The 13555-nt window shown below is 33.6% G+C and overlaps 1 protein-coding gene across 1 annotated transcript in view; it reads left to right on the top strand.

Moving 5' to 3' along the window:
- Positions 1 to 714: 714 nt before the first annotated feature.
- DNAH14 (dynein axonemal heavy chain 14) overlaps positions 715 to 13555 on the top strand; it is a 258985-nt gene continuing 246144 nt past the window's right edge. Inside the window, exons 1-3 of the mRNA XM_031438276.2 lie at positions 715 to 869; positions 5982 to 6143; positions 10520 to 10647. Of these exons, the coding sequence (XP_031294136.2) occupies positions 745 to 869; positions 5982 to 6143; positions 10520 to 10647 (415 nt within the window). The 5' untranslated portion in view covers positions 715 to 744. The remainder of the gene's footprint in view (positions 870 to 5981; positions 6144 to 10519; positions 10648 to 13555) is intronic.

Below are 13555 nucleotides of genomic sequence, written 5' to 3'. Positions count from 1 at the left end.
ATCAGCTTCATATTTGATATAAAGATTTATATCATTTCTGTTTCAGTAAGAACTACTCTTGCCCCTGGCCTATTTCAGTCTGTCTTATTTGATTTGTCTGAAGCTTTTTCACTTGCCGGTTACAGCTTCTTCTGTCCTACATTGTTTCTAGGCTAGCATCTTGGCTTAAATTTTTTAGTTAGAGTATACTTCCATGCAGTGTATCATCGTTATTTGGAGACTTTCTGTATCTTGTTAGATTTCACTCAGTAATCAGAATGAGATGCTGTCTTTTTCATTTTTCAAAACCCATTTCCTTTTGTTCTATTCTTTCTGAGGAATTCTGGTAATATATGGATGTGGTCTTTTAGTACTTAGTGAATGGTGACATGAGTTCAACAGCTCGGGCTTCCAGTTTTGTTGACTTCCCTAAGTCCTTTGTGATTATTTTCCCTCTGGAGATGTTCTTAAGGTTTATTCTTATCTTTAGTATGGAATGTAACGAAAATTATAATTGTATGTACAGAAACCCATCAACGTAAGAAGGAAAAAATTGTCTTAGAGGGTAAGTTAGGCAATGTAGACTGCCCTGAGAAAGATAACTAGCATAGTGAAGGCTCTGGAAATTATACATAAGTAACACTTGAAGATAATGAGGGTATGAAATTAATAAGCCTATTGAGAAGTTGGGAACTATATATATAGTTTTGAAAACCAGTAGTTATAGCTGTGAAATCATCTTTTTATATTTAAAAAATAATGTGAATGTATTTTTTCAGCTTGTTATTTCATAGTTTTGTTCAGAAAAAAAATATGGATACATCCATACCCAATGATTCGACAACAGTAAGTCAAGACAGGAACAAGGAGGAAAGTAACACACAACCAAGGTAAAATAAGCTATAATAAAATTAAAATCTCAACAATATATGGCTAGTGGTAATCCATTCTGACAATGAAAAATGTGAAGTATTATATGAGAATTGAATGAGAATTCTGGAGTTTTGAAAACCTTAGTGTCTTAGGGAGTGAACCTTACAAGATAGGCAAATTAACACTGGCTTCTGGCTCCTTCCCCCAGACCAACTCTGAATATGACAAAAAAAATAAGAGGTTGATGGATATGAGAAATTAACCAACAACTGAGAAATCCCAGGAAGGCAAAAGGTGGTTAGCTCTAGGTGTGGCTTGTGGATATAAAATGGCAGCACAGAGCAGATGAAGAAAAGGTTGGAGAGATTCATGTGTTTTTCTGGTTTTTGTTTTTTCATAATTCTCTGGCTAGGTCAGCATACACTCAGAAAAAAATAGTGGAGCTGAGAAAAAAACTTGAAAATATTATTGACTTCTATTTAAACATGATGGGTTGAACCCATGTTTTCTCCTTCCTAAAACCCTATTAAAATGATAGTAAGGAATAAACCTACAGGAGAATGAGAGATGAAACACAAGCAGTGGGAGATACTAGTGAAATTTTGGAGGCTTGAAAATAGATGAATAAATGATTACTAATTTAGTGGAGCAGAAAATATAAACCTAAGATGGCAGTGGGTGAAGCCCAGAAGCAGGCTGATTCATCCTCTGCCACCTCCTCCTTTCACCCCTACTCCCCTAGTACCCCAAACTCAGGAATTAAAGATATATACCTCTGAAAGTGGCAGTGAAGCTGAGACCAAAATCAGTAAGTTGAAAGTTTGTATAAGAAGGAGTTAGAACCTAAATCTCCTTCCTCACCTCTCACAGCCTATAGACTGTTTCTTCATTCCAACAGAAGAGATCCAAGATGCGGGGATACCAAGCACAGCTGAGAGTAGATTACTGTACTTAAGGAGTTTTCTTCCTGTGCTTGACTTTGAGAAAGCTCACAGCCAAAAGCTAAAAAAATTATTCTCTGGGAAACTGACTAGCCAAAAGGAAAAATGTGCAGATAGTGACAGTTGGGAACATCCCAACAAATCCCCACATTATCCTAAAATGAAACCTACCAGTTGACAAACTCCACCAGTATATGAAGAGTTGTCTTATTGCTATTGTAGTGGTGACTCTGATGCATGACCAGACAATCCATGATCATTTGAAGAATGTTTGTAGCATGATAGAAATGCAGATAAATCAAAGAATCTTGGAGGAAATGCATAATGCAAGAAGAAGAAATTTCAACAACTACCACCGTGAACCTGTCATTAGATGATCAAGAGAGTTAACAGAAGAAACAGTTAACATTTAGAGAATAAAAAATATGGAGCATTTAGAGAAAGCTTTTGGAAATTAATTATATAATAGCAGAAATGAAGATTGAGAGAGTAAGTTGAAAGATAAAGCTGAGGAAATTTTCCAGAAAGAAAGATGGAAAGATAGAGATAGAATACAGAGAAAATATAAGAAAAGGGATATATAGAAAGCAAAATAAGATGGTAGAAATCCCTGAAATGTCTGTAATAACAATAAATGCAAATACACTAAACTTTTTTTTTAATGTCAAACTGGACACAAAAAATAAAATGTATATGTGGAAATATCTTAGGATGCAAAAGGCTACAAATAGATGAAAAATAGAAAAACAGTTACACATTCTCTTCCAAGTCATATGAAACAATTGCAGTACTTCACCATGTAAGACCATAAAACTTGCTTTAACAAATTTTCAAAAAAATCAATATACATCACATACTCTAATTACATTAGAAATCAGTTATAAGAGGTTAACTAGAAGACCCCCGTACATTTGGAAATGAAACATAATACCTGAAAAACAAACACTTTTCTGAATAACTCATGGATGAAAGAGGGCCCCTAAAGGAAATTAGAAAAATCTTGGAACTGAATATAGTAAAAGAAAGAAAGAAAAGGAAGGAAAGAAAAAAGGAAGTGAGCTTAAACTACTGCGTTAACTATGTCACACATAAAAATTGTGTGTTTATGGAGAAAGTTATAGTCATAAAAACTTATATTAAGAAACAAAAAGGGCTGAAAAATTAATCAGCTAACAATCCACTTTACATAGTTAGCGGTAAAGTACTGAACGGAATAAACCCAAATAAAGTTGAAGGAAGGAGATAAAGATTATTAGAAATTAATGAAATAGAAATCAAAGATAAAATAGAGAAAATCAGCTAATTCAACAGTTGTCAGTAAAACTGACAACCCTTGGACAAGATCGACCATGAAGAAGAAAAAGAAGTCACAATTAGACAGTAAGGGTTGTGACATTGCATAGCTTCAGGAAGCACCATTCACAAGGTGTTCTCTTTATATATTGCCTCCTAAAACACAAACTCAGGGGGCTACAGTGTGAATGGTGTACCATTGAGTAGTGGTATGCAATAGTTTTGTAACCAATATTAGTTCAGAAGGGGGAGCTAAGTCCAGATCTGCAATTAAAAAGATGAGAAAATTAACTATTTTATAGTAATAAGTTGAAAACTTACACAAAATATAAAAATTTAAGAAAAATATAAATATACAAAATAGTCTCAGTAAGTAATAGAAAAGATGAACTATCTTTTTATTACTAAAATAGTTGAATTAGTAGTTATGAATCACTTACCATTCCCATACCTCTCCTTCCTCCACAGACCACACACATCAGGCCCAGAGAGATTGATAGGGTTTCTGAGTTTTTAATAGTTTTTGTTAGAACGCATTAGAATTCTGACAAAAACTCAAGAAACAGGTGAATCCAACCTTATACAACTTCTACAGAATAGAAAAGGAGAAAGTAGTCCTTAACTCAATTTATGAATGTAGTTTATACAATCCTCCAAATCAATTCCATTCATGATCTTAGGAAGAAAAATCCTAAATAAAATATTAACCTATAAATTAAAGCAGTGTATAAAAATGGATGATACATCAAGATCAAATTGAGTAGTTTATTTCAGAAATGCAAGGTTAAACATTAGAAAATCTATCAATGTTAATTACCATTAATAGATTAAAGGAAGAAAAGCATTTGATAAAATTCAATATCTCTTAATGATAAAAACTCTTAGCAAACTACTTGATTAAGGACATTTACCAAAACCTTATGCAAATAGCATATTTAATGATCAAGTGTTCAGAATATTCCTTTTAGATTCAGAAAAGTGACAAGAATGCTTGCTATTGACACTTCAATTCAACGTGCTATTGTAGGTCCTAAGGCAATAAGGGGAAAAAGAAGAAAAAAAAAGACGAGGAAATGAAAGCCAAGAGGTTTGAAAGAGGAGAAACTGTAATCATTCGTAGACTGTCTACTAATAAAGTACAAAGGAATTTTCAAAGTTTTATAATTGATAAGTAAATTTAGCTAGATTAAAATCAGTATTTGTAAATGAATTGCTTTTCCATAGTATAGCAATAGATTGAAATGTAATTAAATCATACCTACCATTTTTAGTAGTAATGAAAAATAAGGTACCTAGAAAAAATTATTTTTAAAATGGTACGTTTGACCTTTATGAAGAACATTATAAAATTAAGTATAATTTTAATTATAAAATGTAATATAAAATATATATAGAAAAACAAAGGGCCAGGAATATGTAAGCACTTTTTAAGAAAAAGAAAATTTGGGGGTCTCAGCTTATAGCTGTCAAAACTATGGTAATTAAAAACAGTGTGATATAGAAACTAGGAAAAGCAAATAAAAATAATGAATCAGGGATGGATAATTTCATACATATTGAGTGTTGACAGACTTGGCGTTACAGATCAGTGAGAGAGATGGGGGTGTTCAGTAACGGTGCTGTGATGATTGTGTATCCTTATGGGGTGGGGACAGAAATTTGATTTGTCCTTAAACCAAAAATCAAGGATTTAGAACTTAATGTATGAATTGTAAGATTTGTGAAAACTTTAAGACTGTCAGTAAAAAGTATAAGAGAATTTTGTCATCTCCTTGGAGTAAAAGATTTCTTAAATAAGACATAACACAAATCGTAGAAAGATAGATAAATTAGATTATTTTAAAGTTGATAAACGGAAGTTCTTAAGACTTCATCAAGAAAGTGAAAAGGTAAGTTCAAACTAGAAGATACTTCCAAAATGCATAAAATGACAAGAGATTACTATCCAAAATGTGAAAAGAACTAAACATTGCCAAGAAAATGGTAAACAATTCGGTTAAAAAAAAAAAAAAAAAGAACAAAGGATTTGGATAGACATTTCAGTGAAAAGGCAACTGTTCAAGGTGTTTATAAACCAAATGGCACTCACAAAGTACTCAAAGAAAAAAGATTTAAGAATACTTAATAAAGCTATCCATGAACGAGTTCAAAGTACTTTGTCTTTGAAGGAAAAGTATTACCTTATTATTCATGTCATTAAGTATATTTGTTTAATATACCAGTGGGTATTTTTTCCACTGAAAAATACATGCAACGATTTCCAGAACCCTGAATTTTCCCTGCCTTGTAGAAGTATGGTGTATGGCTACAGGTCAATTGTAAGTAGTGATTTTGGATTCTGTTCTTACGAAAAGGTTTTTCAAACATTTATAAAGTATGCAGTTGGCTAACACAGGGTGAAAAGATTTTGGCTCTAATCCTGTTATGGGTTGGTGGTAGTTGTAGTTGTTTTATAAAGGAAGGTAACGTGGGTATTGAGTTTCAGAAAACAGTATTCTGACCTCACTGTGCCACTCACTTAATTGGGTAACATTTCTTTTTGTTGTTTTTTTGTTTTTTGATTATCATCATCAGTCATCCTACTTATCCTTAATAATGTATAACATTTCAGATAAAGCATTTATATGTGTCATGATAGAGGCAAAGGAAATGGGTAGCATTTCTTTACCTCTTAAAATTAGGTGATAATTCTTAAGTCCTTTTCAGCTTCAAAATTTCAGTAATAATATCAATTAGATCTATTTAGCATTTAAATAAACTCTCCATGTTTCAGATCTGCTTTTCAAAGTGCCTATCAAAAATTGACAGGATAGATACTTTGTTGTAAGATAAAGATTTAAAATTTAAGTTATAGGGAATTTTGATTACATCATCTTATTTTCTTTGTCATATTAGACTTTTAAAATACAAAGAAGAGCAAAATTACAAAGATGACATACCATCAGGGAATCGACCAGCAGAAAAGGAGACACAGAAATATAAAACATTTAGAACAACCTCTGTACCTTTGAAGTCAAAGAAAACAGAAGAAATTTATCAAGATTACAATCCAGGCATGTTGACTTATGTTTTTTTTTTTTTATGGAGATGGAAATAAGCTTTCATAGTATTAATAAAACAAGTGAAATATATTGAAATACTACAGTCTACTTTCAAAATGCACGGTTTGGTACTTTACTAATTCCATTAGTCATGGCAACTAGTGAAAATACGAAGTTTGCCTTTTAAAGGGAACATAATCTAAGCTCTGATTGTGATAATAAAAATAACAGTGATATTGGGGCCACCACCAAGAACATCTAGCATTTCTATAGCAATTTTCAGTTCAGATCACTTTCCTGCATACCATCTCATTTTGTGTGTGTGTGTGAGGTAAAGACCCTAAAGAGGAGGGTCAGCATTCTTTTAAGTCCCCAGTGTCTTCTGGCTGTGTTCTGACTTTATTCATCTTGTCTACCAGTATTCTGATTACTTCTCCACATATCTCCATTTTTTCGGTCTACCTTCTTCCAATTCCAAATTCTACCATTTACATTTTTTTTGAACCACAACTTTCTTTTTTATCCAGCTCTGTTATATCCTCACTTTTATAAAGGTTCCTCTTTGGTCTCCATTCTCGTCTTAATTTCTTTGTGGATCAGCCACTCTGTTACCAATATCTTCAACTCCATTTTCCTATTTCTTTCCTCTGCACCTGGATTAGCAAAACAAACTAATCAATAAAATTGTCAATTTTCCTTGCTTACTAACTTGGGTTGCTAAGTGTTTTTTTTGTAGAACACTTACACAATCACATCAATTAGTATTTTTTTCCTGATTCGTGGTCCCCAGCGTCAGTAAGGCACTCAGTGCTGCCTTGTGTCATTTTATGTCTCTTTTTAGCTTTCCTTCTAGTTACACACAAAATCTGTTTAATCTGTCACAATTTAACCATAAGCCTATCTTACTTGATTATGCCTCCTACTTTATAAAACATAAAAATTGAAGATAGAGATAATCAAATGAAAACTTGCCTAACTTCTAGCTCCTCAGCCCCATCCACAGTACTTATCTCAGGGAGTAACTCTGCCTCCTCTCTTTGAAGGTTGTTCTCACCACATTAGTTTTGGAGCTCCTTTTTTGTCATGTCCCCAGGAACTTGAGGTCCATCCATTATCTTCTCTCTCGTCTTCCTTTCTACTGGTTCTTTTCTGTATGCACATAAATATGCGATAAGCTTAAAGCTTACCCATCTTAAAGAAAATAACTCAGAAATATCTTTGGTCCTGTGTTCCTTTCTTGTAATTCCCACTGTATGGTCAGACTTTTTGAAAGAGTTGCCTAGGCCTCCTGCCTCACTTCCTTCTGGTTCACTCCTCATCCTAGATTCTGCCTCCTCCATTCTACTGATAAGACTCTTTTTAAAGTCATCTATACCTCTGCATGGCTAATTCTTTATAAGAAGAATTGGTTTATAAATTTAAAAATCTTTGTTTTACTGAACTATTCTGTAATATTTTATTCTTTTGACCACTTATTTCCTTTCTTTACCCTTGACTTTTGAGGAAAAATATTCTCTTGGCTTTCTTTCTACTTTTTTAGCTGCTCTTTTTCACTCTTTTATGGATTCTTATTCCTTTGCCCTTTAAATGCTATTGTTTCTCAGGTGCTGTAGGTTCTGCCAGAATTAGGGTTTCTTTTCCTTTCTGGACTAGACCATAGTTTGATTATTTTTAATGATAATATATTTCCTCTTATATTCCTTATTAAATATACAGCCCTCTAATGACACCTGCACCCCAATGTTCATAGCAGCACTATTTACAATAGCCAAGACATGGAAACAGCCTAAATGTCCATCAACAGATGACTGAATAAAGAAGAAGTGGTATATTTATACAATGGAATACTATTCAGCTGTAAAAACTGACAACATAATGCCATTTGCAGCAACATGGATGTTCCTGGAGAATGTCATTCTAAGTGAAGTAAGCCAGAAAGAGAAAGAAAAATACCATATGAGATCACTCATATGTGGAATCTAAAAACAAACAAACAAAAACATAAATACAAAACAGAAACAGACTCATAGACATAGAATACAAACTTGTGGTTGCCAAGGGGATGGGGGGTGGGAAGGGACAGACTGGGATTTCAAAATGTAGAATAGATAAACAAGATTGTACTGTATAGCACGGGGAAATGTATACAAGATCTGGTGGTAGCTCACAGTGAGAAAGAATGTGATAATGAATATATGTATGTTCATGTATCACTGAAAAATTGTGCTCTACACTGGAATTTGACACAACATTGTAAAATGACTATAACTCAATAAAAAAATGTTAAAAATACACAGCCCCCTAAATATGGATGATACCTGAAATTTCCTATGCCTGAAGACAGATATGTTAGATTTCCTGAGGGGACTTGAGCTGCAGAACTTTCAGCCTTGATTGGGCAAGACTGTTTCTATGTTAAAACAGAGAGAGGGCCTGGGATTTATAAGTGTTTGTAGGCCTGAAGGAATTCCCATCAGATGTCTTTTATGTTCCCTGGGAAATGTCATGAGATCAGTTGAAATAGAGAGATTGGAAGGTAAAGGTAGCAGATTTGAGGAGCATGGAGAAAATCTGAAATAGCCATTGAAGAGCCAGAAGAGCAAGTTAACCACACAATCATGAGATTGCAGGTTTATGTTAAGGGAGTGTTTATGGTTAATTAATGTGAATTTTAGTGGTTATTAATCTATCCATTTGCGGACGTTTCTTTGATAACACTGGCTGTAGGCACATAGGGCACACAGTCCAGTTCATGCAGGGCTGGTGTTTTGCCATATAGGTGAGTCCAAAAGAAAAGGAGAGTTTAGGATATTGGCATGAGTGTTGTTGGAGACAATATAACCTCAACTGGATAAAGAGAAAAATGAAAAAAAAATAGAAAGTTGATGGATTGTGAGACAGTAATGGGGCAGTGAAGTGGAAGTACTGAAGAGATTAAAAAAACGGTGATATCGAGTGTATCAAGCAAGCTGGAAGGACAAAGGCCAATGATGACAAGCATTAGGATGTAATCTTGGGAGTGGTTATTTGAAGTGATCTAGAGATGAGAGAGGTCTAGAAATTGGAGGAGGGGAGCATGGTATCAGACAGGTCTTAATTCATGAATCCTTAAGTCTTCCAGAATGATGGCAAGTTTAGTATGGAGAAAGTAGTCTCTCTCTGGAGCCAGGATTCTAGATTGAGTGACCAGGCAATTGGTGGATGTCAGTGAAGAATGGAAGAATATGATGTAACAAAAAGGCATGAGCTTCAGAGGAGTGGGATTTTTTGTGTTTAAAGAGGGCAAGTTGTAATGATTTCAAAATGGTAAATGAGGAACAAGGAGGAAAACAAGCCACTTTCCAATCTTGAGGTACTTAGGGTATTGGGGTATTAATAACCACTGCTTGAGGGGGTTCAGTGTTAGGAAATAACTAGGTTTCAATTAAGGCAAGGAGGTGGGAGAAACTGTTATCTCACATAGACTTTCCACTGAAGCCCGTATTTTCTCCTTGTGATCTACCGAACAATCCTTCTGTCTTCCTGTCTTTTTCTCAGCCTTGTCCCCTACCCCACAATTAAAAACCTTACCGTCACTCAACATTTGATTCCTTGGAATGGAACAGGTATGTATTCCCCTCTGATTATACAAATGGGAGATTCTCTCTCTCTCTCCTGAATTAGAACTGTTGGCTGAAATAGAGCTTATTGGGCATTTCACTTGTACTTAATTTGTTTTGTTTGTGATTATTGTGTCTTATCCCATGCTTGATTATAGCTCATTACCTTATACTAAATGAATATTTGCTAAATCAATGAATAGAAAAAGTAAAATTTATTTCCTTTGAAAAGCCCTGTGTTCAGTAATTTCCCCATTCTTCTTCATGTTCAAAATTCACTAGTCAGGTAAGTCATAGAAGGAATGTGAGAAATAGGCCCTATGTTACTTTTCAGCATTTGTATCTAAACATTTTCTGGGCTCAGTTATTAAATGACATTTAATAAAAGGGTTTTTTGTATGTATTTATTTCACATAAGGATTCACATTTAAAAGATTTGTTATAATAATGAGATTATTAACATGTACCTCAGTAACCATGTGTAACATGTTACAGTAACCAGTAACCAGTAATTTAAACCTTTGAGGTGCTTACAGTAATAATTTTCAGTTCAAAGGTGAGTAAAGTAAGGTGGACAAGTAATTAGACAATAAGTTACAGAACTGTGAGTGATAAAGGCTTGTAATTGAGCTTGGAACGAAGGCAGTTTGACTCAGAGTTAGTGCCCTTAAATACTGTAATGACATTATGATCGACTATATTGCTTGGTATATGAAATTACCAGGGTGTTATTATAGCTCATGTTGGTTATTCAGTTAATAATGGTTTTATTTTCAGACTTTCAGGATAGTAGAACTCAACAAGATATATGTGCTCCAGAACGGGTTCCCCATAAGAATAAAGAGAAATCAAAGGAAAAGGATCAAACTCATGCTTGTCCAGAAGTTAGAAAAGAAAGGCTCGTGTCGTATGATAGAACAGGTATGTGTATCACTGACCCAGCTTGTTTAGAAGGCACCTCACTTTAAAAAATTATTCTGTGGTTTTGTGTGCTTATGTTGGACACTGATTTTAGAAGAAACAGTCTTACTGAATTTTATGTTTGGTTGCCTATAGGATTGTAAAAACTTTAAAAATTGTTTTTGAAAACTTAAAATATCATTAGATTAAAAAATTGACAGAGACTGTTCAGTGACTACTTAATTGAGGAAAGTCCCTGAAGGTTATGGTATAGAACTATAGATAAAATAAAGTAGTATGGTTTTGTTTTATTCTGTAAAACTTGATGATATCATCATATTTAATAATTTTATGTTTTTGTCTAACTTGGAGTTTAAACCCCCAAATGAAGAATTGATTAAAACATATTTTCTTCCACTAACATTTTCCAGTTTGTACTTTCTCTACTTGAAATTTTTATTTGTATTAATATTTTAAATTTTATAGGAAAAAACAAACTTTTCTATTTTTCACTGAGATACCATGGTCCAAGGAAGACTTATCATGAAAGTATTGAAGCTTAAACTTCAGGGCCCCTGACTTATACAAACTTCATTAAAAAAAAAAACAAAAACGAAAACTCAAATTATGAATGCCTCAGACTGGAAAAAATGCACATGAACGTGGTGGTGTTCATGCCTTGTCTAATCCTCTCCCCTTGAGTATGGGCAGGACTTGTGACTGCTTCTAACCAATAGAATATGGAAAAGGTCATAGGCTGTCACTCCTGTGATTTTATCACATTATGTAACACTCTATCCTGCTAGCAGACTCCTTCGAGAGTCTTTCCTCTAGTGACTTTGAAGTAAGCTGCTATGACTTCTATAGCCACAAGAAGATGGTTGGAGAAGATACATGATATGATTTCAAATTCTTGAATTAATTGAGACTTGGTTGTGACCTAACTTGTGATCTGTCCTGTTCCATGTACGCTAGAGAAAAATGTATATTCTGCTCCTTTTGGATAGAATGCTTTTTTTGCATCTATTAATTCAGCCTGATCTAATGTGTTATTTAAATCCAATGTTTTCTTACTGATTTTCTGTGTAGAAGATGTATCTATCCATTGATGCAGGTGGGGTCCTTTACTATTATATATTGCTTTCAATTTCTCCCTTTAATTTTGTTAATATTTTCCTTACATACCTTGGTGCTCCTCTGTGCATATACATTTATAAATGTTACATCTTCTTGCTGAATTGACCCCTTTATCATTATCTAATAACCTTTGTCTTTTATTACAGTCTTTGTTTTGAAGTCTGTTTTGTCTGATATAAGTATAGCTACTCCAGCTTTCTTTTCATTTCCATTTCCATGGAATGTCTTTTTTTCATCCTTCACTTTCAGTCTGTGTGTGTCCCTTCATTTGAAGTAAATCTCTAGTAGGCAGCATAGAGATGGGCTTTTTTCTTTTAAAATCTATTCAGCCCCTCTATGTCTTTTATGGCAAATGTAGTCCATCTGTATTTAAAGTAATTATTAATTGTTGTGTACTTATTGCCATTTTGTAATTTTTTGGGGGGGCAGTTTTTATAGTTCCTCTCTGTTCCTTACTTCTTTTTCTCTCTTCCCTTGTATTTTGGTGGGTTTTTTTAGTGATATATTTAGAGTCCTTTCTCATTTTTCTTTTGTATATTTACTATCAGTTTTTTCTTTGTGATTACCATGAAGGTCATATATAATATCCTATGTAAGTAGTAGCCTGTTTTAAGTTGGTAGCGAGTTAGATTTGAATTCCACATTTCAAAGCTTTATCTTTTACTATCTCCCATGTTTTATACTTTTGATGACACATTATGTCTTTTTCTTTTATGCATCCTTTAATTATCGTAATTTTAGTTAATTTTATTACTTTGGTTTTTTTAACCTTCATGCTTGCTTCATAAGTGTTTGATCCACTACCTTTTTATATATTTACACCTTTGCCTGTGAGGTTTTTACTTTCATTTATTTTCTTATTATTTTTAGTGCCATTTCCTCTCAGCTTACAGAAGTCCCTTTAATATTTTGTATAGGGCTGGTTTAGTGGTGATGGTTTAGTTCTGCTTATCTGGGAAACTATTGATCTCTTCTTCACTTTTGAATGATAACCTTCCTGGGTAGAGAATTCTTGATTGGAAGTTTTTTTTCTTTCAGCAGCTTCAATATGTCATGCCACTCCATTTTGGCCTATAAAGTTTCTGCTGAAAAATCTGCTGATAACCTTATGGGGTTTTTCTTGTACATAACAACTTGTTTTCTCTTGTTGCTTTAGGATTCTCTATTTATCCCTAACTTTTACTGTTTTATTTATAATGTGTTTTGGTGTAGGTATCTTTGGGTTTTTATTATTTGGAACTCTATGGGCTCCCTAAAACCAGATGTCTGTTTTTTCCCCAGATTAGGGAAATTTTTGGCTAGTATTTCTTTAAATAATTTTTCTGGCCCTTTCTCTCTTGTTTTTCTGGGATCCCTAAAATACAAATATTGTTCTACTTGATGTTGTTCTAAAGTTCCCTTAAGGTATCTTCACTTTTTAAGACCTTTTTATTATTTTGCTGCTGTGCCAGGATGGGTTCCATTGTTTTGTCTCCAGTTCACTGATTCATTCATATACCTCATCTGGGATGCTGTTGAATCCCTCTAACATATTTTTCAGTTCAGTTATAACTTCTCTTTGGTACTTTTAATATTTTCAGTCTTTTTATTGGGGTTCATACTGTGTTCATCCATTCTTCTCCTGAGTTTGGTGACTGTTTACAACCATTACTTTGAACATTTTCCCAGGTAGATTGCTTACCTCCAATTCATTTAGTTCTTTTTCTGAGGTTTTGTGTTGTTTGTTCAATTGGAACATATACTTCTGTCTCCTCATTTTTCCTAATTGTCTGTCTTTATTTCTGTGTATTAG

The sequence above is a fragment of the Camelus dromedarius genome, chromosome 21, assembly GCF_036321535.1.
Source record: "Camelus dromedarius isolate mCamDro1 chromosome 21, mCamDro1.pat, whole genome shotgun sequence".
Lineage (NCBI taxonomy): Eukaryota > Metazoa > Chordata > Mammalia > Artiodactyla > Camelidae > Camelus > Camelus dromedarius.
Note: the sequence above shows the minus strand (reverse complement) of the source record. Positions and strands in the feature narration are given on the sequence as shown.